This window comes from Oryzias latipes, chromosome 19, assembly GCF_053564925.1.
Source record: "Oryzias latipes strain Hd-rR chromosome 19, Olatipes_Hd-rR_3.1".
Classification (NCBI taxonomy): Eukaryota; Metazoa; Chordata; class Actinopteri; order Beloniformes; family Adrianichthyidae; genus Oryzias; species Oryzias latipes.
The window spans coordinates 2,557,501-2,585,426 of record NC_136255.1 but is presented as its reverse complement, the minus strand read 5'-3'; the positions used below and the strand labels follow the sequence as shown (position 1 = coordinate 2,585,426).

Genomic DNA, 27,926 nt, shown 5'->3' with positions numbered 1-27,926 from the left:
GTTGGTGTTTTCTTCTCATCGATCCGTCGGTGCAGCTGGCTCTGAAACCAGAACAAAAGCCACAGATTTAGAATAAAAATTAAAAAACTATGCAGCTATCAGACTTCATTCAACAGGGAAGCATGTTTTTTTTCCTCCAGATTCCATGCTTTTTCCTTCTCTTAAGATTTGGGTTAGAAAAGCACTGGTCTGGTCCGGGTCTGTAGGACCCTGCAGATGTTCTGCGGGTCGTTCCAGACCCCGACGCGTGGCTCCACCTCACAGCCAAAGAGCAGCTGCACCGTTGGTCACCGTTTGGTTTGGCTCCAAACTTTCCTTTGCCGTTGAGATGTTTTGTTTATTTTTGATTTTGATGGATGCTTCTCAGTAACCTTCTCCAGTAAGCCCCGCCCCATGTGTGTGTGTGTGTGTGGGGGGGGGGGGGTCAACAGGCTCTCCTGTACAGGTGAAGGAGGCGCCAGCTGCAGAGGGCGACTCCCCCACTTTATCAGTGCTTCTTAGACAGGAGGCTGACGCCACGGGAGGGGAGGGGGGGGCGGATCAATGAGCTCAAATATTGGTCGATTAGCGATTTCTTTCATGTCTTCAAGGCTGCTCATGCGTGTGTTTGCTCTCTTTATCTAAATCACAGCCGCCTTAATCTCCACGTCCAACCACCGGATTCTGCCTCACATCTCACCCCAGAGCCTGAAGGCCGAACCGGGGGCCGCAGGGCCGGGCCCCAGCAGAGGGCCCTCCTCTCTGTGGGGGCCAGTTCTCAACAGTCTGTGGAAGCCTGTGACAGAATCAGAAAGCGCTTAGAGAGCCATTAAAGAGATTTGCATGTCCTCGCTATCAGGATCTGATGGATGGGTTTCTCTGGAAAACATTCAAATCATGAGTTAATCAGACTCCATTCAGCCGCCTCGTGGAAGAGGATTGCAGTTAACGGTGGCTACATTACCCAAGATAACACAGCTGTTTAGTGTTTAGCCAAAGAGCAGAGCAACCAGCATGTGACCTGGGGGGCAGCAGAGCGGCAATCAGATCTGCAGCGCGGTGACCTTCCTGCAGCTGGAGGAAGGCCTCGTGTCGGGATTTTCCGCCGACGGTCCCGTCTGAGAGAGCAGAAACTTCTGACTCGGATCAGATGAAACCAGCCATTTGGCTTCAGTATGGGGATGGAGGGGGTTGGCCACTGACAGTCTGGGGGGGGGGGGGGGGGGGGGGGGGGGGGGGTCCAGCCTTTTCTGCCTTCAGCCACAGAGGAAATGTGGCTCTGGCTCAGATTTGGTGACTATTTTTCTGATTGTTAAGCAGCGCTGGGATCAGTGACTCTCCAGTGTAGATGACGGTTCAGACAAAGAAACATCTGGAAGTTGTCTTCTGTGTCAGCTCTAAGAAGCCCTCCTGGTGATAATCCGTGTGTGAGAAACATTAAAAGGAAAAGGGAACATTACCCTACACTGCTAAAAATGAATCTTCAGGAAGTAAAAAGACTCTTGATTGAAGAGAAAACATCATATTTTAAGAGAAGTAATTTATTAATAGTGTATCTATAGTTAAATAATCATAGTTTGTCTTGAATCTTTTTTTTAATTATAATTCTTGGTAAGACCATTTTTAGACCCTAATTGGCAGATTTGGTTTTATTTTGAAAAGGTTTTGACTTATTTCTGGAGTCTTGCAGTGAATACGGCTTATCTATTTTTATTGGGGTTTTTGTGGATTGTTATGGTTCAGGACTGTAACTCAGCATTTTTTGGTTGATTCTCTTTATGAAGCTCTGACAAAAACATGTATTTCTGCACTTGTTTTTTCAGGATGCCAAAGATGCATCTCAGAAAGATGTTTATTTGGGAAACTTGAACTCTGGATCTTTCAGGACATTTACGCGTCAGATGATGGATTGTCACCAGAATAATCCTGTAAACACAGAATCTTGTTGACCTGTAAACGATCTGAACTGTCCGTTTCAGAAAACAATCGGCTTCGTGTTGCTGATAACAGGAAGGAAACCGAACCTTCAACTGTTTTTCTTATCGTTTATTGGATGAGGAGACGCGGCGCTCGAAGGGAGATCCTGGTGCGTAACAGGTCGCTGCGCGCTGGAGACGCGTGGCTGCGGGCGCGGGGCCGCGCGCGCTGCGTCCAACATGGAGAAGGCTGTTTGAGTCCCGGGTCGTCCCGCCTGTTATCACGGGCTCGGTTATGCAAAGCAGCATTTCACGCTGAATGGATTCTCCAGGAAACCCTCGTCTCCTTTCAGCTCGAGGTTCGTCGGACCTGCGACTCAACCAATCAGAGGCGCTCCCCGGCCACCTGCAGGAAGTTGGGCGTCCACTTATCTCCTCCCTCCTTCACTGGCGTTCCAGATAACAGCTGCAGCAGTTGGAGAGGCAGCCAACCACCGCCGCTGCCCGATGGACGCCAGCGCCGCGTAACGGTCCTCTGCGCACTGAGACAGGAGGTCAAGGTTCACGCCGGCGGGAAGCTGCTCTCAGGCAAACCGGAGACCGAGGAGGAGCAGCGCGGGATTCAGCACGGCACCATGAGCGTCCCGCTTTACGCGCCGACCCCCATCCAAGCGCCCCAACCGACTCCCTTCTACATCGACGACATCCTGGGACGGACAGCCAGCAGCGCTCCAGTCTCCTCTCCATCCTCCTTCTCCACCTCCTTGTCCTCCTCCTGCTCCACTCCGCTCGCCCCCATTCCCACTCTCCCATCACCCAACTCCTCCTTCACCAGTCTGGTCTCTCCGTATCGGACGCCGATTTACGAACCCACGCCCATCCACCCGGCGCTGACCCACGCCGCCCTGACGGCCACGTACGCGTCCGCTGGAGCCTTCCCGGGCTCCGTGTACCCGTTCCACCCCCCACACCCGCGCTCAGTGGGGGACTACGCGCAGGCGCTGCTGAGAAGCGACTCTCTGGGTGAGTGGCTCTGAAGTGAGGTGACTTTTGGCCCCAGTGGCGCTTGTTCCCCTTTTGTCTTCTGAAGGAAACTATCCAGAAACGTCCTAATGCGCGAGAGCTGCATGCACGCATGTAAACATACAACCATCAGCTGGGGTCACGGGGTCACTGGAGCCTATAGAGACTGGCTTCACTGGTCTGAAGGATCAGACTGTGGTCCTGAACCTGCAGGAGCCAGAATCCTCTTTAGAGGGAGAACGATCCGCTTTGCTGCAGCTCTGAGACTAAAAGGTTGTTTCATGAACGCACGAGAGCTCTTCTGCACGCACGAGCTTCGTTTCGGAGCCAACGAAACCGTTTTTGCATGAGTATCACGCTTGGTCACGCACGTCCGGCCCCACATCACCTTTGTGTGTAACGAGCTTCATTCTTGGTTCCCGGACTTTTCAGTTCGTCTCCGCCTCTGAGCGTTTCTGCAACTCGTGAGTCACACTGTGATTGTGACAGGCAAGCAGCGCGTGCGCGTGTCGTTGCAGATTGTGTCTGACACCCCTTCAACAACCAGTTCAGAAACCAGAAAAGGAACTTTTCAAATCCTGATTTGCAGATCTGGTTTCACTCTGGATTTCAGAGCCCGGTGGACCGGCAGCGTCAGGGATGATGTGCGCGTGCACGCTGTGTGCAAATTGCTTTTCTCTTGGGCGTCAGGTTCAAGGAACCCTGAATGAGGGTTTGCAGAGCTGACCCAAACCAGCATGCACCTCCCACCGTGCTTTGACTGCTGCCCTAAAAACGTCCTCAGAAGAAGAAAATCCAGACGGGATCTAATCTTCTTTAGTTTCTTTTTCCTCTGGAGGTTTCCTTCATTCCTTTGTTTACTGTGAAGGTTCTCTTTGACTGCAGTGAGGCTTTGAAAAATCCTTTTTTTAGACTTATTTACGGAAACAACAACAAAAAATCTGATTATGATGCGGATTTTTTTTTATTTGGACCCCCCTGCTAATAAATAACAGTTGTTTTTTGGTGGAAATACCATCTTTACGCAAACCCAGCAGAGCACTGAGCTCTGTGTCTGGGTGGGAGCGGCCCAGGCTGGGGGGGTCGTGAAGAACCAGCCTGATTTGGTGTTGCAGAACCAGCCGGGTCCGTTTCCGCTCGCAGCGGAAGCCGTGAGCCTGTCGATAGGAGTAAATCTGCTGTGTGAAGCTGTTAAATGCTTTCCTGCCCCCCCACCCCCCACCCCCACCCCCCGGGCCAGCCGCTTCCTCGGGAGCCCGCTGCACGCTGCTGATTATTTTATCGACATCCTCAATACAGACATATTCAGGAAACACTCGGCCTCTGATAGCCCGGGATCCGTTTTTCACATATTGTTGCGCTTCCTCTGCCGGCCTGCGAGGATGTGGCTGCCCGAAGGAAGAGAACGCCCGCGCATCTGAGGCGCTTTCATGTGCGAACCGAGCCAGAACAGGAGAGCAGGACGCACGCACGCGCGTGATCCGCGCGAGGAGCTGCTGGATCTGACGCGAAGTGATGAAACTTTTGAGGTTTTTACACTAAAAACCTTTACACTACCCCCCCCCCCTCCCCATTTATGTTCAGTGTAAGAGAAAGAAGAAATAGTCATGACCCCCCCCCCCCCCCACACACACACACACACATATGGCCTGAACGGAATCTGGAAAATGTTTACATTTCGATTCTTAGCTCACGTTTAGGAGTTGAACACGTGACCGACCACAGACAGCATTTCAGTCCATCTGATTTCACCTTAAGAACAAAATACTTTTCCTATTTCTCTTTCTTTATTCTAGTATCTTCCTCCATTTATGCCGCTTAACTCCTCCTACAATGTTTCATCTATTTCAACCATTCAACTATCCAAATGTTCAGCTCTTTCAGCTTTTTCCAGCTGTGACTTTTGGTCCTTCAGATCCTTGAACTTTTCCAGATATTCCAGGATTTCTGCCACATTAAAATCCATGGGGAATCCTTGGAGCAGAAGCTCGCTGGTTCGATACCCGGCTCTGGCATTTTTCACAAACATATCTATTGTATTATTGTGCTGTTTTCACTTTATGTATGGTCAACTTGATCATTTCTTTATTTAATTTATTTATTTCCAATTATTTCTCTTTAAATTTGATTTTCATTCCTTAATATAGCACCAACCCTTTATTTTCTTCTGGAAATGCAGCTCCTTCTAGTTACAGTTTATTTGAATTGAGTATGAGTACATAGTTCATATTTAATAAACTAACTGAATTCTTTTTTCGATACATTTGGAACATTTTTAGTTTACAATCTAAACTTTAAATATACTTCCTCACTTTTAGGCCTACACGCGTAAATAGACTCTCTTTTGATGAGGGGAGTCCATCTCCTTTTTCAGTTTAGACCGTGCCAGCTCGTGTCTCGGGTTAACAGGGGGTCTGTGTAGAAACAGCAGCTGTCGTCTTCATTCAGCCAAACTAAAGCTGGTGCGCGCCGCGCAGGACGCGCGTGCAGCCGGAAGCGCGAGGCGGATATTGGGCCAGATCACGGCCTTCCTGAGAGGAGCGCGCGGCCGCCGGCTGCCGTGTCTGTTCCACGCCAAAAGCGTTCACGGTTACGGTCGAATGAAATCCCCGATCTGACGTTAGAAGCTCTTCGATCCGCTCAGTTTATCCCAATGAAGGAATGAAGAATAAAACATTTATGAGAACAACAAAGTCTCTCCAGTCTGGATTTTCGGTTGTTGTTGCAGATTTTATTTCTGATTTTCTTTTTCTAGATTATTTTTTTGTCATAAAACAATCCCCGTTGTGTCGATGGGATGGAGGTTTATCAGTCTGTTTAGAGGCAGAAGCGTCATTTCCATCATCAGGCTGGAAAACAAAACGCGGATATTTAATATATATATATATATATATATATATATATATATATATATATATATATATATATATATATATATATATATATATATATATATATATATATATATATATATATATTATACACCCTAACATAAATAACTGACTAACTAACTAATCTGAATTGCAGAAATTATAAGAATATCAATACTACCACTAATACTACTACTAATAATAATAAATATAATAATTATAATAGATTCGTGGACCGTGCGTTTATTGGCAGCTTTGCTCCCGTTTTGTCCCGTGCAGGTCTTTGGGTCAGATGCGGTTAGATCTCCCGGTTTCCGTTCATCTTCCGTGTTTCTGTGTGTGAAGGGAAGCCGCTGCTGTGGACCCCGTTCATCCAGCGGCCTCTGCACAAGCGGAAGGGCGGCCAGGTCCGCTTCTCCAACGACCAGACCGTGGAGCTGGAGCGGAAGTTCGAGACGCAGAAATACCTGTCCCCCCCCGAGAGGAAACGGCTGGCGAAAATGCTGCAGCTCAGCGAGAGACAGGTGAGCTTGTTATTATTATTATTATTATTATTATTATTATTATTATTATTATTATTATTATTATTATTATTATTATTATTATTATTGTGCGTCTTGCTTGAAGTTTTTCTGAAATTCTTTTCGGCTGCTGTCAGAATTGAAGTTCTGCGTGAAATGTCAAACTTATTGAGTCCTTATTTAATAAAAACCGGACCAATCTGGGTTTGGTCCGGTTTAGAAGGAGTGTCATATTTTCTGTGACGGCGCTTTAGTACAAAATGCCTTTTAATAAACTTTTTAATAAACTTTTAATAAAAACCTTCATTGGAAAGACCACGAAGCTGCTAAAGAATTCATCTGAAAGTGAAGCAAAATGTCGAGATAAAAAAACACTCAGCTTTAATTTGACAGCAGATTCTGACATTTTCTTCTATCCATTCATGTTTTCTCTGCATAGATTCACTTTAGTGAAATCACAGTTTGTCTCAATAATGTTTTGGAATTTAAACATCATTTTTATGGTCAATCTTTTGGTATCTGAAGGCCTACAAATGATTTCTCCCCCTGATCGTACCTAAACCGTTAATGCGCATGCTCCAATCTGACTTCATTATCGATGCCGGTGAGAAGAAATCAACGTGAAAATCCTAAATGGGCCTTTCGGGCCTCCGTTCACCTAAGCCGCGCGCGTCACAGTCTCACAGCTTTAATCATATGAATGATTCATGTATTATTATTTATTATTACCATTATTATTATTACTATTTTTTATTATTAGTAGTAGTATTGTTATTCTTCTTCTTCTTATTATTATTAATTGCACAGATAGAACTCCAGTCATATATAATCAATGGATTTCTGTGCATTTTTCTTACTCTGATTTTATAGAAATACTTAGAGCTGCTCTTTGTTTTTAGGTGAAAACCTGGTTCCAGAATCGCAGAGCGAAGTGGAGAAGACTGAAGCAGGTAGGCAGGCGCTTTGGTTTTCTTGATGGCTACACCGGTCCATTTCTCATTGGCTCCTTCCTCCTGGTACCAGGAGAACCCCCAGGGGGGGAAGAGGGAGTTGGAGGACTGCGTCTCTGGGAAGAGTCTAAAAGGAGACCAAGCGGCGGAGCAGGTGGGGGTCCAGAGCCTGGAGCAGAGGCAGCAGGCCGGCCTGGTCTGCCAAGCAGTGCAGGCGGTCCGTGGGGGGCAGCAGCCCCACACGGACCCGGACTCCGAGCTGTCAGAGGACTCAGACCAGGAGCTGGACATTGAAGATGACGATGATGATGAGCTGAAGTTAGATGCCTGACTCTGGATTCAGGAAGGAGCTCGTTTGATCCCTGATGGAGGGCGGGGGAAGGACACTTTTCCTTCGTCCCTCCGGTCTGTCAGCCTCGGAAGGCCAGATGTGGAGGAAGCCTTCAAACCAGGAGCACATCTGTCCTCTGGAATGGACTGAACCCAGAGACGCCTTCAGAGTAACGGGTCACGACAGGACTGAGTGAGGCTGCGTGAAGACGAATGACGTCGTGCTTGTAGGTTAATCTCTGTCCTCTAACTGCTGTTTTCTGGATTAGAAATGCTCTTAAATCTAAAACCCTGATGTTATAACCCGGGGTTGAGTCAGTCAGTCGGTGGGAATGGATCCTGTTTTCTTCAGATGATCAGTGTTGTGTAGATGAAACGTCAGGAAGATGCTTCGGTTGCTCAGACTTGACCAAAAACGCAAACCGGATTCAAAGGGACACTACGCTCATTTTGAAAAGACAAATTTATTATTATTATAAAAAACTTTCCATAGATCAGAGCCCACAACAGACAGGGAAGTCAGCGATCCAGGGGCAGCGCTGTTGTGCGATCATCTTCCTCTTTGAGAGTCACGGTTTGTGAGGAATGAATCCCTGCAGCTGCAAACTGACAGACTGAGCACCTGAATGAGGTGTTTCAAATAAATGTTCAACTTTACTGTAAATAAAGAACTTAATGGATGAATCATTCATGCAGATGCAGCATTTCTTCAGAGCTGCTGTTCCCAAAAGAAACAGATGAAAGACGCCCACAAATGTATTTTTATACATCATATCAATAACTGCAATTGATATCATTTTTAACCAAAAAAGTGTAATTTAATGTTAAAAAAAGAGCCAAACAGGAAGAAGTGGTTCATAAAATGAGCTGTGGGCCCGGCTGCATCGTTACATCAGAAAAAAAAGGTTTGACTTTAAAGGAAGCTTCGTAAAGTTCAGAGAGATGTCCTCTTCTGAGCGGATCAGGGGAGTTTGGACTCTCAAAAAAACCAAAACCTTCATCACCAACCATCAGCTGAGCGAGAAGGTTGATTCTTTGCTTCTTTAATTTGTAGAAAAACAAAAATTCTCATTTAACCAGCAAAGCACAAACTTAGTATCAATGGCAAAAACAATCACAGGGCTGAAGGCTTAGTGTGTCAGTGAGTCTGTATTTTAAAGCAAACCTGCTCAAAAGACATTTGGTTTTCCTCTGAACGTCTGACAGTCTCACCTGTCGTTTGCATCCCTCTGTGATAGCTGAGGTAGGGAAGGTTTTAGCTGTAGCTGTAGCTGGTGTAGCACAGAAAGGGCCTGGCACGCTCGTGTCTCCAGACCTCAGCCGAGCCCTGGATGCTTCACCGTTTGGAACAACGTCTCAGCTGGAACTTCATGAACTCTTTATCCCTTGTGCTGTCTTGTGGGGTCCAGATGACCCCACTCCCAATGTTAACGTGCCTCCGAGGCACGTTAACATTGGGAGTGGGGTCATCTGGACCCCACAAGACAGCGCAAGGGTTATGGGGTGATGCCAGATCTACTGTAGTCACACTTTCATGGAGCCAGTGGGTTGTTGGTTTGATCCCGGTTCCAGTCCATGCCAAATAGTCAGGGTGTAGTGAATTTCTGGAGACTTTGATGCTGAACCATGACTGTGATGGAGAAGCTGACCCCCCCCCCCCCCCACGGTGGCCCTGCATCTGTGGTTCCATGTAAACCCAGAGAGGAAGCATTAACAGGGGAGAAGCCATGCTTTTATTCCTGTCCATTCCAGCAAACATGGCCTCTGACTCCTCTAAAATGCAGACGGTGACAGCGGTATCGGGCGTGGACCCTCCACCGTTTGCTTTCGGAGGACACACAAATGTTCGACTCCTAATCAAAGCCCAATCATTGCTCTTTATTCTCCCGTCTGAGACGAGGACAGCTACAGATCAGCAAACAGTTTGGGCCGCGTCGATTGTTGTCCCATCACCACATTCAACTTCAAATAGCTTATCATCCGGCGCTCATGCAAACACGGTGAGAGGGAGTCTTCAGTGAGTAGATTAGGTTAATGATTGAGGAGAGGAGACAGCAGTGAGACTGCACAAATACAACACACACACACAGGTGAAAATCCACTCCACAAATTCTTTATTGAAGATCTGATGTTTAAAAAATGAAAATGACTTTTTGTCTTTAAATTTCAGCCGGTGTTGTATTTTTGTAGAAGAATTGTCGTCGCTCCCGTGACCTTGTGTTAGTGTTGCATTACTGCAGTTTAACGGCCTCACACATGCAGGTTGTTCCACAGCCAACAGCATCCGCATCGATCCCTGCCTCTGTATTGTGTAATGGTTCACAAATCCTGCGGAGAAAAGTCAACATGCGGAGGAGTAGCACACATGGAAAATAGTGCCCTCTCTGATCCACACACACACACACACACACACACACACACACACACAGTATGGCAGTACAAACCCACATTGCTGTCAGTTTGGCAGTTTGGGATGCAGGGGGCGTGTCTTTCTTCAACCTCCCCACTGCGCACCTGTCCTGTCTGCATCGCTCCCATCAATGACCCATGACCTCTGGATGCCGTTACTTCTATGGATGTCTGCGTGTTTTCTTTCTTGCACCTCAGGGAAGTATTTCTCATGTCCTGTGACAAAAGTTGGATGGGTTTGTGTGAACGGAAGAGTCTAGGATGAACTTTGTGATGGATCCTGTACAGCGCCGCCAGAGAACTCGGCTGTGAACCGGCCCTTTAAGTCAGCTACATTGAATTTTAATAAAAACGTTTCAAATGATAAACAAATAAGTCTTTTTCAATTGCTTTAAAGCTCCAAATGGCAGCATTTTTAGGAAAGTGCTTTGGATCATGTTTGGTGATCTAAAGCATCAGTTCAGAGGCAAAGTTCTCCTCTTCCATCAGTAGTTTCCTAGATCGCTTTGATTGAAGAAAAATCCACCATGAACTCTGATCAATAAATGTGGATCGACAAACAATCTGTCATTAATTAATGATCAAATCATTTATAAACACAAATTTATTCTGTACCAAGCAATGAAGTAACCAAGACAGACATTTCAAATGAAAGTCAACATTACAGCACTGTTAATTGAATTTAAACATTTTTGTTCTTGTTGTTCGTGTAAATTAAAATTTCAAGTCATGTAGGTCTGAAATAAACAAAAACTTAACATGAAGTACAATCTTCTTTTCCAGTTTGTATCCATTAAAAACGTTAAGTGGCAAAATGTTCGCTTTTTGCTCAGAAGAAAAACAAGAGGAAGCCTTCAGGAAGTTCAGACTGCATGCAGTGGTGCAGTGGTTAGCGCTCTCATCTCACATTCAGCAAGGCTCTGGTTCAAATCCCAGCTCGGCCCATTCCATGTGTGCATGTTCATTCCACCCTTCAAAAAGTTGCTTCATAAGTTGATTGATTACTCTAAATTGTTCCTGGGTTTGTGTAATTGTGTGCCACAAACCAGAGTGTGCCCCACCATTACCCAGCAGCCACCAGGCTAGGCCAAAACATATGCAACAGGTTAAGAAAATTAAGGAATCTTGGTGTTCAACTATCGTAATTTACATTTTGAAGTCTTTTACAACCTTTTTTAGGTCTATTCAAATAAATATGTGGGTTCTTTTGAATGGTATTTGCAACTTAATTTGATTGAAACCCCTTGCTTAACACAATTTAAGTTTTTAAATGAGTTGAAAAAAGATTTTTTAACAAAACCAAAAGAAGTTTACATGACTTCCAAATCTATATCAGAACAAAACTCCAGCAGTTTGGCTAAACAAGATATTTTAATTTAATACAACAAAAGGTTATGTCAACACAACAAATCACGTTTGTTATGTTGACAGAACATTTTAAGGCAGACCTTTAACTCGTGTTTTCATGTTTTACAGTGTTGGTGGTCAAATGTGACAGAGGTTTCAGCGTCACGTCCATCATAGAGACATTTGAAGGACAGAGAGCTTTTCTACTGTCTCGATTTTCAAACATTGATCTGTCGTGGTGTGAAAACAAAAGTAAGAACTCCAGTTGTGTTTGTTTTTTTATTAAAAAAATCTGAAGTTTGGACTGTTTTTCTTTTGTCCATTTTCAGAAGCAGTTTCAAGCTTTGTTCACGTGTCACTGAAGCCGAACAGAAGAGCAGCTTTTTTAAACCTCTTGACGGGAATCGGTACGAATGAAACGACACGGAACACTTAAAAAAACCCATCTCTCAAAGCAGAGTGTAGAAAATGTGGGTGGAGGGTTGGAGGTCAGAGACCTTTGCTCAACAGAACATTTGATGCTGCACAAGTGAGGCCGAGGCGGCCGCTTCAGTCTGTCTGCAGCCTTCAGCTCAGAAAATGATCATTTTCATGATCTGAAGTAGAAACGTGGACCTGCTTATGTGTTTGCTCAGGAGCAGTTCTGGTGTGACGCGGTTCTGGGTCCGAGTTCTGACTCGGGCGGGAGCCGGGCCGCTCTCCCCGTCTGCTGGAATTCTTCTCGCCGCCTTTGGAAACTCGTGAAAATGAAAACGTGTTTTTTTTTCTCTCCCAATGATCCCGCTGATAGTGGACCAACCAGAGGGACGATCATCACATGGGAGGGGGGGTACTTCCACCTGAAACGTGGCTTTGATCACTACTGTGTGTGTGGTTGGCGGAGAGGGGGGGGGGGTATTGATGGACACAAGTTAATGTGTGGTTATATTTGAACGACTGAGGAATGTGTTGACTGTTGACCTTGGCCAAATGGAAGCCATTATCTCTCTGAAATGACCCCCCCTCCTCCCCCACCCCTCTGACCTGATAAATTATTGAGAGAAAACATTGCTTACATTGATACAGGAGCATTGACATGGGGACACAGAAGGGGGCGGGGGGGGAAAGAGACAGGAATCAGTAATAAATATCCCTGCTGAGAAAATCAAACAGGAGATGATGTTTGTTCGCTCCAGTATTTGCTGAAACATCGATTTAGACGCAGTTCTCATGCAAAAAGCCGCAGATGACTCAGGGGTGTAAGTCCAAACGGCAGCATTTACTCAAAGACAAGTGGAGAAAAGAAAATCAGATCTGAATCATGAAGTCTGGAGGACAAACGAGAGGGTTCGAGGGGGATTTATCAGCCCTCACAGGGTCCCTGTTGGCTTACAGGTGGCCAGGGATCATCCTTCCCCATGACAGAAGGTTCTGCTCCTTTTTTGTCATGGAAAAGATCCCATAGGGTTGGTCTCGTCAAAGCGCAGACACGTAGTGGCTCAATCTGAGATCCACATGAACCAGAACACGGCAGCCAGTGAAGTGTGTGGAACCTCCACCTTTCTGGACTCGGGTTTCTCTCGTCCTCCTCACATGGAGGTGCATCAGCAAATGTCATGGATTTGACCAGTGATGATGCTGAGAGACACTGAAGTGAACTCATGAAGGGGAGAATCGCCACAGACCAGCCGAAGCTCAGATGTAGGTTCTGTTTAACTCTCACCATTCAGGACCTCAGCACCACAGCTGATAAGAAACGTGGTACTGATTAACTAGTTCGAGCTGTGCCAACTCATAAGTCACCACTCCACCAAGCACTGCTCTGTGTCCCCCCCTGCAGCTCAGAAAAACCACCTACCACCATCAGGTTCCTTTTGTTTGGATAGAATAGAATTCTCAGTTGCTCACAGGGATTTTCAATGAACTTTGGTGTCTTTTCATAGACTTTTCCAATCCAAAATCTCAGATCTTTGAAGTGGATTTTTCTGGGTCTGTGTTTAGAAGACCCTCCCTGTGTATCAACAAAGCATACTGGTAATACACGTGTGGATTTCAACAGGCTTTTTGCTGTGTAATCTTGGCGCAGTGGTTGGATTCGTGATTAACCTGGCAGAAACTAAGTTCAAAGAAAAAAGTGACCACATTGAAAGGAGCTGAAGCAAAGAGAGAAAAAACCTCAGGACGAAAGGACATTTACAAAAGTTAACACCATTACCTGGTGTGATGTGACAGAGAACACGAGAACAAGACTTCAAACAAACTGAGATCGTTTATTGAAAAGACACCAGATCTACGGTAATTTCTAGACATTCAAGTGCTTTTATCAACTTTAAAGTTGTTTGAAAGCCTCTCTGCTTTACACCTTTGCAAGCTTTTCTCAGAATCAGCACGGTGGAGAAGATTTTTGTCTCATTAGGAGCTAGATCCTAGAAATATTAAAATGAATTTTAATATTCATATATAACAATAAAGTACTATTGTACCGTATCGTACCATAACGTTCTGCGCTGTATCGTATTGTATCATTCCGTACCGTACCGTATTGTATCGTATCATACCGTACCATACTGTATTAATTTGTATCATACCGTACCGTACCATATCGTATCGTTTCATACTGTACCTTTTCGTATTGTATCATACCACACCGTATCGAACCGTATCGTATCATACCGTACCGTATCGTATCGTATCGTATCGTATCGTATCGTATCGTTTCGTATCGTATCGTACCGTACCATACCATACCATACCATACTGCACCGCACCGTACGGTATCGTACTGTACTGCCCTGTATCGTTTCGTATCGTATTGTACCGCACCATACCATATCATATCGTAAATGATCGTATAATATATTACCTCATCATGTTGTACCGTACCGTATTATACCGCACCATACCGTATCATTTTGTATTGTATAATTCCGCACTGTATCGTACCGTACCTTACTGTACTGTATCGTATCGCACCAGACCATGCCATACCGTATCGTACCATACCATATCTTGTCAAACTGTATTGTCCCGTCTAATACTGTACCATATCGTGTCATATTACTTCGTATCGTACGAATCCTAAACTCTTGACAATGGAAAAGCTTGACTTTAGACTAAAAAACTCAAATTTTGCAGTAATGTTTAGTTCAACTTGGATAAGGTTATTTTAAAGTTCAATAAATGTCGACTGGAATTAGACTGGAATTAATTGTCATTATGCTAGAAAGAATGACAGGTTAAAAACAATTTAAAAAAACTATAAACTAGCACAAAACCTTCTTATTGGGCTGACGGTTTCTTTCTTTGAATTCTTGTGTAGAAATCTTTGTTGTTTCTAGATTTGGAGATGCTATTATAACAATTCTTGTGAAGTAAAAATTCTTTGCTGCATGAACAGATAATTTTGCTAATTTCTTGCAACTTTCTTCTTAAGATTAGTGTCTTTCAGTCAACAGATTTATCTCAGGAATAAATCATAACGTCCCAATGTTTAAATGCCACATTGAAGTGTATTGCATGAAACCATTAGGAGAATGTTGTCCTCCGTGTGTCTCTGATCTGTCCCCGAGTTTTATTGCGGTCGGGTTTGTCCGTGATCGGCAGCCCCTGGGAAATTGAGCGTGTGCTGATTTGGGTTGAAAGGAGAAAACAGCTGCTGAGCTGTGTGACTCCCACAACCAAGCAGCAAGTGATGATGACAAATGAGAGGAAGAGAGCTCTGCACACCATTAACCTGACCACTGTTCCAACACTTGGGGATCCTTTAGATTCAGCTTCATCATAGAATCATTCTACTCATACTTATTTTTTTGCAGTGGAAGTAAAGTTGTTGTCCTGAATGGAAAGGAGTGTTATCAGCAGTTATCATTCTATCATTCTCCAGTCTTCTTTTTTTTAAATGCTTTTTTTAAAAATAATTCCTCGTTCGGCTTTGATTGAAAGTTTAGCGTGATCAGGCTCCAACATAGATTGTAACAGTTTGTCAGGGCAGAGAACCCAAATGCAGAACCCTGTGGTAAAACAATCTGCGTGTACTGAATGAACTGGGGAGGTGCAGAACAAGCAGATCAGTCAAAGAAAGCGTCACAGAAACTGATGACATGGAGCCACTAAAAACACCAGGCTGGACCCAAAATCAGGTGAAACGGGATCAGTACAGAAACTGAAAGAAACAGTCCAGAAAGTATCACGGCAATAACCAAGCCAGAAAAATGATCTGCAGATGAAACAACAACTCATCCAATCACAAACCACTTCACAACCCAGCCACCAAGGCCAAGCGGCCCCCAGACGGGTTTGTCCGCAGTTTTCAATTGTTTTTGCCGCGTTGGCTTAAGTGGGACTCAGTTAGCTAGCTTACTACGCTAGCCTACTGCTCGGTGGACAGCGCAGCGTGCCCCGCTGCCCAGGGTCCAGCAAAGCAAGCGAGGGGCGCCACTAAGGGGCCTGCTGAGCTAGCTACGCTGTCCACCAGGCAACCCGCTAAGTACCCACTTTAGCCAATGTGGGCAAACACAGGCTGGGCCACCATGGAAACTGCGGACAAACCCATTCGGGGCCCACCTTTTCTGCCCACCTTTAAACCGTATGGGACCCACTTGGCCTTGCTGGCTGATACAAAGAACACAGCAGCAAGACTAAGTTCCAAAGGGATTTGGGAATCATTTATTCATTGAAGTGTTTAACTTTAAGAACCATCCCAGATGGTCCCTCAACAGCTCAGGGCAGGAGTTGTCCCAGAAACCCCTGCATGCGTGCACGAGAAGGACAAGCGCTGAAACCTTAATCCTCCAACAATAAGCCAATAGATAATGTGTGAGGGGGGTCATTTGAAGCAATGGAAAACAGGAGCGGGACATGGAGGCTTTCTGGAAGATTCATTCCTGTGGCAGCTAAGGAGATATCACTCACGGCTTCATGGGTGCACTCAAGTGTGCTATTTGCTTTGCAATTAGGCCATAACCAAATGGGAGATAGGAAGGTTTTAAAAGTATTCACATGATAGTCAGAGGAGTACAGGATTTTCTGCCTCACCATCCAATTTAGATAAAGTCCATTTAAACAATTAGCTGCTCAAACAAGCTGCCGCCGCGGAGCAAAGCCTCTGATAAATAGCTATGGCCAAATGCTGCAAACATCCAGCTGAATCCAGGTGCAAATAAAGGGCAAAGTGCAGGAGCAACCTTGGAGCTAACCAGCCGTACAGTTTAGATCCAAGTAAGTGAAAAGGTTTGACTTTAAATGAGTACAAAATTTGTTGTAATGTGCATCAAATGTCTGTATTTGGTTAAATGCTATAAAGTATTCAACCATTGTTTTCCTGTTTCTCTTTCTTTATTCTAGTATCTTCCTCCATTTTTTGCCGCTAGACTCCTACAATTTTTCATCTATTTCAACCATTCAACTATTCAAGTGTTCAGCTCTTTCATTCTTCCAGCTGTGACTTTTGGTCCTTCAAATCCTTGAACCTTTCAAGATATTTCAAGATATTCCAGGATTTCCAGGATTTCTGCCTCCATTGAAATACATGGGGAATCTTTGGTGCAGAAGCTCGCTGGTTCGATACCCGGCTCTGGCATTTTTCACAACAATATCTTTTTTGTTATTGTGCTGTTTCCATTTTATTTATGGTCAACTTTAATCATTTTTTTCTTTATTTATTATTTGTGCCAATTCTTAACCATTAAGTTTTATTTACATTCAGCAATTCAACCCTGCATTTTTTTCTGGAAATGCAGCTTCTTCTCGCTGTCTTTAATTTGATTTGCATGATATTCATTCATGTGCTTAAGATGAAAAAGCATTTGGCGTTTTAATCTTTATTCGCTTCTTACTCTCCAAAGTGAGGAAGCGGTCCAGCATCCATCACAGGAAAACGGCAGTCACAGGTTCTCTAATCAGTTTTCAGCAAAGCATGTTTTTTTCTGGAGATCTGCTTTTTTTCCTAATTCCTGCTCATATAGGGGTTTGCCGTGCCCGCTGGCCGGCGTGGAATGCCAGAGGAAGTCCATCAAAGCCGTGTTTGTGGTCTTATCAGCACGACCTCACTGATTGTTTTTTTTTTCTTTCGCTTTTTATCGTTTTTACTGAAAGCACTTTTTCAACAAAAGGTTTGCTGGTTTTGATTGACAGGTTGTTAGCTCTACAGGTGATCTCAACAAAGCTCTCACTCAGCTGTTGGGGTGGGCGGAGCATCAGACAAAACATCAGATTATCCTCCCAGCGTACATTTGCTTATAAAATGTACGCTGATTACACAGATTTTGCTGCTGCTCTATTCAACAACCAAGAACTGGTGGCTGCTTCAGATGTGTTATGTAACCCTGGGGGTTCTGTTCATGGCATTTTTGTTTGCTGTGTTTTTGTTTGTGCACATATGTAAAATGTTGACATGACAACAGACTTGGATGCATGTGGTAAATTCTGGATTTTCAGGGTAAAATCTACACGTGAGCGTCCGATGTCTTACTGTCAGCAACCGGCAGAAGCAGATAGTCCTGCTTCAGTCATCACTTGAAAAAGCTGTAAATTAAAGAAATCAGACCATGATCAGGTGTTTGATGAGCATAGAGATGGGTCAAAGAAGACACAAACAACCACACAAATTGTGACACAGAATAAACATCAGTTACTTCAGCAGGAAATACACTTTTTTTATTTTACAGTACCTGCAGTGGAAAGATTTTCCTCTTTTTTGTGATAACTTCTTTTGTTCTTGTGAAGTGGCTGTAACCCTTGTGCCATCCTTGGCACTTTAACATTGGGAGTTGGGTCATCTAGACCCACTAGACAGTGCGCTGAACCTATTTTCTTCAATGGTTTGTGATCTTCACTGGTGTCCATGGATTACATGAAATCTTTCCACCTTTATCCACCTTTGTCATGGTAGGGAGAACACGTCAATGGAAGGATCGGGTCATCTGATTTCGCAGCGTGCAGGTTGATGCTCCAAATCTGAAGTCACAGAACCGAACCAGTTCCATTTATCTGAAGAAGCTGTTCCTGTTTCGGGAACAGGCTCTTCTTTGCTCGCTGACATTTTAACGTCTGTAGGTTGAGAGAGACGGGCGGGCGGACCTTACCTCACTCTGAAAAACGCTAGCCCACGAGAGCAGGATGCTCCACAAATAACCGAGACACTGGGGTCATCCAGACCTGAGAGACAGCACAAGGAATAAATGATCTTAAACAGCAAATGCACATCAGTCAATGAAATCGAGCTCCATTTTTAGCAGCAGCCGTCCCTGTCGCCATACTCGCTGAAGTTAGATCTGGTTAGCGATGCATCGTTCTGAGCAGTTGCATTGAAGCTGGAAACATCAGCACAGCAAATTTGGAATGACCTTCAAGTCTGCGGTATCACTGAAGAGGTTACCGCAGCCCTTATCTATTACCAGGGAACATTCTGACCCCCTGAAGCCGTTCTCAGTGAAAATTTCAATCTTTAGTATGGGTGACTTTTAAAAACCATGACAATAAAGACACCAAGAAGGCTTTTTATTCACAAAGGACATTTGTTCTGGTGTGCCTGTGGAGCAGAGCTGCTGTTGTCTTTCAGTTTGTGTATTTGTGTAAAGAAATCTGTACTTTATAGAAAAACATAAAAAAATCTGTCAGTCATTTGTAACTATTGAGAGAAAACAGTTTATCCTTCACTTTTGTCACAATTCCCACATTTGTAGATATGAAAATGGGCACAAACCAGACAGATTTTAGCATCACTGATTCCTTTCCTGTAGGCTACATCTAAAAGCAAGAGAGATGTTTTATGATCGACTGATTTATGTGTCTTCAGGGTGACAACACAGGAAAAGTTTCATCTGCGTCTGCAAAAAAATCTGTTTACAAACCCCTTCCTTTCCTGCTGTGTTTGTGCACAAAGATAAAGGATGAAGTAGACCCCTCCTGGTTCAGAGGGTGTATTTTTGTGAACCCTCAGCGGTTTGGATCATCCTAAAACAGTGTAACGGTTGCAATTTCAATAAACGGGGAACGGAAGTTGATGTGTGGAGTTGAGTGCAGACTGGCAGAGTATGGATCCACATGAGGGACAAAACAGGAGAAGCAAAGGGTGGAGGGGTTGGAGTCTGGAAAGAAGCCACAGTGAGAGAACTTGCTGCCCTGCTATAAGCTTTTGTGTCTGCATCTTTGGAAAAGAGGGCCCAACGTGGCCCCCAGTGTGTTTGGACGCACCACTGGAGCAGGACACTTTGGAGTGTTACAAGCTCAAGAGCTGAAGTGACACCAGGAAAGACGTGGAGGGCTTCTGTCGAGGACTTTCCAGAGGACTCAGTGTCTCCACAGTTACAAACAATAGAGCGTTTTTATTTCCATGTTTAACATTTTAAACAGAATAACAAACTTGGTGTTGAGGAAACGCCTACAAATCCACCTAACAGCCGCTCTGCACATCAGCAAAAATCATTCATAAAGTGGGATAGGATGAGCTCACCAGCATTTTATTCTATAAATAAAAATTACTAAAGGTTAAAGATAATGTAAAATATAACACGATGCAAATATTCATAAACCTGAACAAAACTATTTCCACAAAACAAACAAAACTGTTTAAAGAAAGAGAAGAAGAACATTAAGAAAGAATGACATCAAACAACCTTTGGATGAAGACAACCCCAAAAAGTCTGAGCACCTCTTTCCTCTGACCTCTGACCTCTGGCATAAACAAGGCATGATTATTGCAGTATATGGTGAACTACTTTGAAATCATATGTTGTTTATTATATGTAAGGCATATCAATAAATATACTTTTGCCCTTGTCTTACCCTCTCCATGAGCTGCTCACGCTGAGTTAAGACCTTAAACCTTCATTTAGCCCTTGTGCTATCTTATGGGGTCCAGATGACCCCACTCCCAACGTTAATGTGCCTTAGAGGCACGTTAACGTTGGGAGTGGGGTCATCTGGACCCCACAAGACAGTGCGCTGAACCTTTTTTCTTCTATGATCTTCACTGGTGTCCATGGATTACATAAAATCCTCTCCACCTTCGTCATGCATGGTAGGGATAACACGTCAGTGTAAGGGTGGGGTCATCTGGACCCCATAAGGTAGCAGAAGGGTTAAGCGGCTGCCGTGCAGACCACCAGAGCGCTGCAGGGGTGGGGGGTCGAGCGGGGCTGCTGTCCCCTTCATTGGCTTTTACGGCCTGTGTGAACAGCAGGGCCAGTCGCAGAACTTTCACAGAAAGGCATCAGAAGCAGCGCTGCTGTTGGCGCCGTGATCATCCCAGATCAATGATCCATTGATCACAGATGCTTTTATTTGTATTGGGTGGGTGGGGGTGGGTGGGGGTTATCTAAGGATCTTCTGCCTCGTTTGTGGATCACAGCCTTTGGTTTTAAAGGTGCTATATAAGTGAAATAACCATTTCCACCGACATATGGGAGCGTTAATATTTAACAGTTTTCCTCTGTGTGAGCTTAATCCAGCAGAGACGTTCACATAAACACGATGAAGGAAACTTCCTCCTCTGGTTTGTTGTCTTTATCTGAGGATATGATTGAAAAATAGAAAGTTTGCTTCTAAAACAACTTGGATCTCCTCTTTCCTTTTTCTTTGTGGATGTTTACCAGAGTCTTCATGTACTGCAAATATTGAATGAAACCACAATTATTATTTTTTTAATAAATCTAGTTTTTGTTACCAAAAAACTCCATCACGGTTCATTGTTACATCAATGCTTTAGAAAGAAGGCTTTAAGGAAATGCATGTTTTGAGTTTTGCATTTCAGAAAAACAAGGAAAATATACATTTGTGTAGATATTGTTGGAATGATGCTTTCTTGATTGATTGAGACTTGACTTCTTCCACAGTCAAATCTTTTAGACATTTTGGAAGAGGAGCAGAAATGGAGAAAACGGACTTGCTCTTTTCTTTGACTGTCTTTTGTATTTTGAGTCCGTTTCTCTGATCTTCTAATCTGAAGAGCAGATGAAGACAGTTTGTGCATCCTCTTGCAGCTCTGCCACGTTTCTGTCAGTGTTTGGATGCAGCGCTGAACACTTTATGTGACGTCCCCCGCGTGACTGCTGTGTTCTTGACACGTGTCATGTCAGCAGGCTTTGCCACGACGGCGCAGTGTACTGACCCAGACTGACCTCGCTCCTTCACGGAGGCGTTTGTGGGCCGTGGCGTGACCCACAACACTCCCTCTCGCTCTTCAGTGTGACATCATGGAGGATCCAAAACGGCTGGCAAGACAGGAGCAGTGATCAATAAACAGGTGAGCAGCGTTGAGATTTGCGGAGCCGTCATTGATAAGGGTCTTCAGCTGTAAAGTAGGGCAGGCCAATCAGAGTCCCTGTTCTTCAGCTGTTCCTTCACTGTGGACATGATGAAGATCTCAGATAACTCCATAGATTCACTGGTTACTCTAAATGTCCCCAGGTGTGTGTGATTGTGGCCCTGCATCAGACTCCACCTGTTCAAGCTTGTATTCCACCTTTGCTGGGTTTGTCTGGTGACCCGGGACAAAATCGGTTTTTAAAAACGGATGTTTTGATTTTAAAAACAAGAACTGCATGTAGTTTGTATGAATGTTTTTAATAAAGATTATTACACCCCCCTCCTCCCCCCAAGGTAAAAACAGGATGAAGAACATCAGCCCTTTGGGGTGAAAAGGTAAACTAGGATGTTTCCTGAAAAGTTGTGATGAACGGGTCATGTTTGTGTGTGGGCGGAGTTTGTGTTTTCAAAAGATAGTGGACGGTTTCATGCACTTTTTTCTCTTTAAATAAACAAATCTAAATAGAATTTGATGACTTTGCTGTTTAAAAATGATCAGAAAGAAGGCGCAGAGGATTGGGGAACCAAACATGTTTCTTATTAAAACATTAAAAGGCAGAAACAAATGACCTTAAAGCGATATCTCCCAGATGAAAAGCCTGAACGGCGCTGGCCCCTGTGCTGTGCATGCTTGCATGGCTTTTCAGGAAGCTATTGCTGTGCCGATGTTTCCAGCTTCAATGCGACTGCTCGGAACAATGCAACGTTAATTTGTTTGGTTTCCGCAAAGGACTGTGAAAACAGTGATGGCAGCGCAGACAGGAAAGGACATTAATAGGAAAAAGGAATGCTGGGGAGTGGGGGTGCTGAGATACGTCCAGCACAAAGGATGTCTGACAAGGAGAAAGGTTCAAAGATGGCAAAGCAGACTCCCATCGTGACAGAGGGAGCAGTCAAACGGGGATGATAAGGAACGTGGCACCACCCAAGGAACAGCGTGCCAGACAGGACTGAAGAACAGGACTAGACCCCCCCCAGGTTCCTGCTTTGAGCTCTTACACTGGAATGTTTAATATAAAAACAACCTTTGCATCATCAGGTCTCTGATTAGCTGATGTGTTAGACAAAAGCTGATTTTCTCTAGCGCTCATCATCGTCTATCAAAGGAGACGTTGGCGTCTTCTTCAGACCCTGGAGCGGCGAGCTCCTTACTCATGGGAGGGGCTACAGACAAAGCCATTTTGGGGAATGGCGGTTTTACAGAGGAGCTGTGGATCCAACAATTCCACATGAAACGCTCAACATCTGATGATCGGCGTGACGCTGTGGCACCTCTGGTGGTGTCCGCTGTACAGCGACCAAAGCCGCCAGTTCCTACCAAGAAGGTTGTTTTTGAAATTGTCGTGTTTCCGTTCAGCAAATTTATTATCGTAAATCCAATTTGCACAATTTCACAATTAAATGGAAACAGAGACATTAAGGCACAAGGAATTTTCTTCATGGCAGTTTAAAAAATTGTAAAATAGCTTTTATTTTGTATTTTCCTGACAACGTAGTCGCTAAAAAACGTTAACATTGATCCCAGTAAGAGGCCAAGGCTTGAAATAAGGGTTGATGTTTTTGCTCATGCAAATCAGTTACATGGTTGAATTTGACACACTTTTGAGCAAACATGGAGGAAATATCAGACATCAAATCCAGAAGGGTGACAAGTACAACCCTTAAACCCGACTAAAATACTGAAGGACAGCCTGTCTTAAAAATAGAAACTTTGCCACAAACACCAAAGAAATAGTCTTCAATCCACTTTTCTTGTCCACAATACACTCATGTAACAGGCTGAGTCACCTTTTGTCAGGAAAATGTTTTTTTTTTGTCCATCAAACTTAATTAGAACACATTAAACAATGTAAAAGATGGTTATCAGCATTTAAAGAATATAAGTGCCAAGAAAAAAAAGCCACTCTATGAACCCAGCTGCATTTTTGTTTGGAATGGAAACTTATCTGAGACAATGAGGGTAACAGGATGAGCTGTTATCACTTCCTCCCAGTCCCACTTTGTTTAGACCTGCATCAAAGCCTGATAATGCAGTGAAGGAGGCAGAGAGGAGCTGAAGGGCGCAGAGGAAGCAGGACAGAAGTTTGCTGAAAGTTGGATTTACTAGTGAAATCCTGCCATTTACTTTCACATAAAAGACCCTTTCCCTTTTGGAAAAAACCATCTGAATGCTGCAGCCTCTGAAAGATGCATTTTGGAGTGACCTTCATGTCTGCAGTATCACTAAAGAGGCTATTGCAGCCTTTATCTATTACATGTACACAAGATAAGATAGAAGGCATTTAATATTGGCTTTCATGCATTTACTGCATTTGTTTTGATGAGTTTTATGTAAACTTCACATCAGTGTTATTGCTTTTAATTTGCAGCAATTTGAAAATAAATGATCTCTAAGGTTTAAACAAAACAGGAGAAGACAAAAGAGATTTTTCAGAGTTCTGTGGAAGTCAAGAACAAAGTATGTGAATCCCTTTGGATAGTACATGAACTGATGTTTTTCCAAGTCACAGCAATAGAAAATCAATCTGCTTAAAGCTGATATCACACAAAGATGATTTGTTTTCGTTCATTTCTTGAACACACGATGTAAAAATCACTGTGTGATTGGTCCAGGAGCTAGTTCAAGACAGGTGTAAGCCAACCTGGATTTCTATACATCCCTCCTCTATTAAAAAACACCACAGCATTTTTGATGAAGGTTCATCTGAACCCAGCTGAACTCAAAAAAGCTCCCAGAAGACCTACAGTTAACTTCTGTAAAGCTGTATGAAGCTGGTCTCTCTAAAAGCTCCAATGTTGACGTGTTCACAGTTTAGCACTGTTGCTGCTCTCCCTATAGGTCACCCTATCAAGATGACTCTGAGAGGGCAACTGGCAAATACTCCTATAGCATTTTACTCATTTATTCTAAGGCCCAAAGTGCTCTCCAGTCACAGTCCCATCCATCCACGCACACATTCACACACTGATGGCTGCTTCGCTGCTGAACACTGGCGCCAATCCATAACCACCAGGAACAACGTGGGGTTCAGGGCCTACTCTGAACACCTTATGTCATGTCCCCCTCGTTGGTGGTGTTTAAGACTGTTTTCTTGACATCCATCATGTCAGCAGGCTTTGCCATGACGGCGTGTGCTGACCCAGACTGAGGCTCGGAAAAATTCTGCTTCAGGCCTCGCTCCTTCACCGCCACGGAGGCGTTTGGCACACGGGCGGTAACTAAACCTGTGGTCTTCCAATCAGAGCACAACTGCTTTTCCTCTGCACCACGACCATTAAATCCTCAATGAAGTGAAGAAGAATCCTTCAGTGTTAGCTCTTCCAGAATCTCTGGTACAAGACCCAGTGACCAACTGACCCAAAACAGAGAAGTGAGTGAACAGCAGAACGACTCCAGCAGAAGAAAAGATGTCTTCTGGAGCGGTCCAGTCAGCGTCTTGACTTGAACCCGATTGAGATGCTGAGGCATGACCTACACGAGCGATTCACACCAGAACCCTGGAATGTTGCAGATCTAAAGCAGGTTTGTAGAGAGGAATGTTTCAAAACCTTCCTGGCCGTTATGCAACTTTGATTTGAAACTACAGGAAACGTTTCGGTGGCCAAAGAAGGGTCAACCAAGGTTCACTTACTTTTTCCACCCTGCCATGTGAATTTTTGCATTTTGTGTTTAATTTACACATGAAAACGTATGAAGTTTATCTGTTTTTAGTTTAAGCAGTCTATATATTTCTATTGTTGTGACTCAGAAAAGCATAATCACTGGACATTTTCTGTTCAGTAATACAGAAATCAAAGTAATTCCAAGGCTTACATACTTTATGTTGCGACTGTATAGACTCTGCTACTTGTGAAACAAAGACATGAACACTTGAAAGTAAAAGAAAAAACCTTGTCGAGTTTGTTGTAGTTATATATCACTGTTGAAATAAATTTGTTTTGATTTACAAGTTATAATTTAATTTAATTAACACTTTAACGTAATCAAATATTGTTGTCAGTTTTTTATTTTAAAAGTAGTTTAATTGGTAGAAAACAGTTTTCACTTGAAGCGGTTTAAACTCTACCAATGTGGAGTTTATGATACCAAAATAGGAATTATTTCAGAATAAAAGGATGAGTTTTAATTTCTATCATTCATTTTGAACACAGCATGTTTCAGCAGCGTTTAGCTAATGCTTACTGGTTGTTGGTTGGTGCTAATAGATAATGGTTGTGTCCGAATTCCCACTCTAAGCCCAAACTACTAAAAATGATATAGTGCAGCACTGTAGGGTGCTCTGGACTTTACAAGCTATTTGGACGCCATGTTGACTCCTTTTTTTAGTGGTAGATTTAACGTCATTGAATACTCATCTATATAAGAGTTTTCTGTTTCATTCATGAATTCACTGTGTTCTGAAGATAAAAACGGTGATAGTTTATAAAAAAAACATTTAAATACGTTTTCTTTGCAAAAATTGCTCCGACGCAATGCATTGTGGTCTATATTTGCCTATCTAGTGGCCATTGATGCACAATGGTTTTTCGCAGAGACTCCTGGGAAATTTCTAGGGCTCTGGATTTTATGGAATTGTAGATTCGGACAGCACTAGAAAATGGACGACGCTCTATGTAGTGAGTAGGGAAGGAATAAACAACCAATGAGTTAGTTAATTAGCTGTTGCTAATTGGCAGCTTTCTGAGGGCTGAAGTGAAAACTGTTTGAGCTTCTTTTGCTCCCCAGTGAGGTTTTGTGCGATAAAATAAGAATGTTTTGAAATACTGTCATGCATTTGTAATTTTACACGTATTCCTTTGTCTTTTCTTGTCTCATAGTAGATTTTTTTTAGTGTTTCTGTGTCTTTCCAGATCCTGGTTCTCTCTCCTTTCCAGTGTTTTTTTCTGTACCTTTTTTTTTCTTCTTTTTTTTACAATTACAGACTGAAAGAACCTTTTGGAGAAATTCTGTTAAGATTAAAGTGATGTTCCAGTCAGTATTTAATGAACCTTTTCTCTTTAGGTGGTGCTTGTAGCGTTCTGTTTGTGCCTCATTTCAGCCGCCCTCCCAGTTAGACAAGGCGACTCGGAAACCTGAAGACAAGGAAACATCTCAAAAAGACATCTTTTCCTCAAGTGCCCTAGAATGTTGTTTCAGCTCCCCTCACTTTGGCCTTTGACCTCTGCCTCCTTGTCTGTGTGGAGTGGTCTGAAGCTCTGCGATGGCAGCCATGGGATTTGACTATCAGTAAGAGCACGCCATCTCCTGCTCTACAGCAACCAGCGATCTGAGAGTCCTCGGTGTAAACGGGTGAATGGCTTCAGCAGACAGCAAGCTCAGATATGTGTGTGCGCAGCGCTCTTTCACTTCCCCTTTCTAAATAAACGCTGAGCCGATTTCACAAGAACGACAGACAGGACGGGTATGAACATGGAGCCTAACACAGGCTAACGTTAAACACCAGACACTGCAGGGTCAGAGACGTCTGGCTGGATCCGATTTGGACAGAAGCTGAAACCAGAACCTGCAGCAGAGAGTCGGACTCCTGCAAGCTGCAAACCTGCCGCTCAGATAAGACTGATACCGCAATCACAACAAACATCTAAACACCATGAAAAAGGGAACTAATCCATTCAATTATAAAAAATATGTAGCAGCTGCAACAGGATGAGCAAACACGGATGTTAGTGAATAAAAGCGGAGCTCTCTGTAGGAATCAAAGTCTTGTTTTTTGACTTTCCTTAGACAATGTTTATGTTTTTGAGGAAGCTGCTTTATGTCTTTAGTCTGTGAAAAAAAAGAATGTATGTTCTTTTTAAAAGTGTGCAGAAGTTAATTTGCATGTTTTTAAATTCTGAACATAAATCAGTCTAAACCCAAGAAGCAACAAACCTCAGTTATCCTTTCATTTTCACTCATACGTTTTTTTCTTCAAACGGTTTCTTCCATGACCTATGACCTCTATGGCCGCTGAGCATTCCAGTGTTCCACTGGTCCTAACTTTGCCCTGAATCATTACCTTCTTTCTTTTGTCTAACAAATCAGCTAATCAGAGACCTGATGATGAGTCAAAGTTACTCCATCCATTCACCCATCCACCCATCCACCCATCCACCCATCCATCCATCTCTCCATCCATCCACCCATCCATCCATCCATCCATCCATTCATCCATCCATCTCTCCATCCATCCATCCATCCATCCATCCATCCATCCATCTCTCCATCCATCCATCCATCCATCCATCCATCCATTCCTCCATCCATCCATCCCTCCATCCATCCATCCATCCATCCATCCATCCATCCCTCCATCC

The 27,926-nt window shown here is 43.8% G+C and overlaps 1 protein-coding gene across 2 annotated transcripts; it reads left to right on the top strand.

Annotated features, from left to right (window-relative positions):
• The first annotated feature begins 1,897 nt into the window (after positions 1 to 1,897).
• On the top strand, positions 1,898 to 8,273 carry hhex (hematopoietically expressed homeobox). Of its 2 annotated transcripts, none has more exons than XM_023949574.2 (4): positions 1,898 to 2,918; positions 6,139 to 6,312; positions 7,209 to 7,259; positions 7,333 to 8,273. In XM_023949574.2, the coding sequence occupies exons 1-4, from the start codon at positions 2,033 to 2,035 to the stop codon at positions 7,551 to 7,553; spliced, it is 1,332 nt and encodes a 443-aa protein (XP_023805342.1). In that variant the 5' UTR covers positions 1,898 to 2,032; the 3' UTR covers positions 7,554 to 8,273. The 2 variants fall into 2 exon arrangements, with proteins under 2 accessions (XP_023805342.1, XP_023805341.1); XM_023949573.2 differs by having other exon boundaries at positions 1,901 to 2,918; positions 6,134 to 6,312.
• The last annotated feature ends 19,653 nt before the right edge of the window (positions 8,274 to 27,926 follow it).

Bases quoted from the DNA above. Each gene is read 5' to 3' on its own strand.
- hhex (XM_023949573.2), top strand. From the start codon at position 2,033: ATGAGGAGACGCGGCGCTCGAAGGGAGATCCTGGTGCGTAACAGGTCG. The intron at 6,313-7,208 runs GTGAGCTTGTTA...CTTTGTTTTTAG, and splicing joins TGCAGCTCAGCGAGAGACAG to GTGAAAACCTGGTTCCAGAA. The intron at 7,260-7,332 runs GTAGGCAGGCGC...TCCTGGTACCAG, and splicing joins AGTGGAGAAGACTGAAGCAG to GAGAACCCCCAGGGGGGGAA.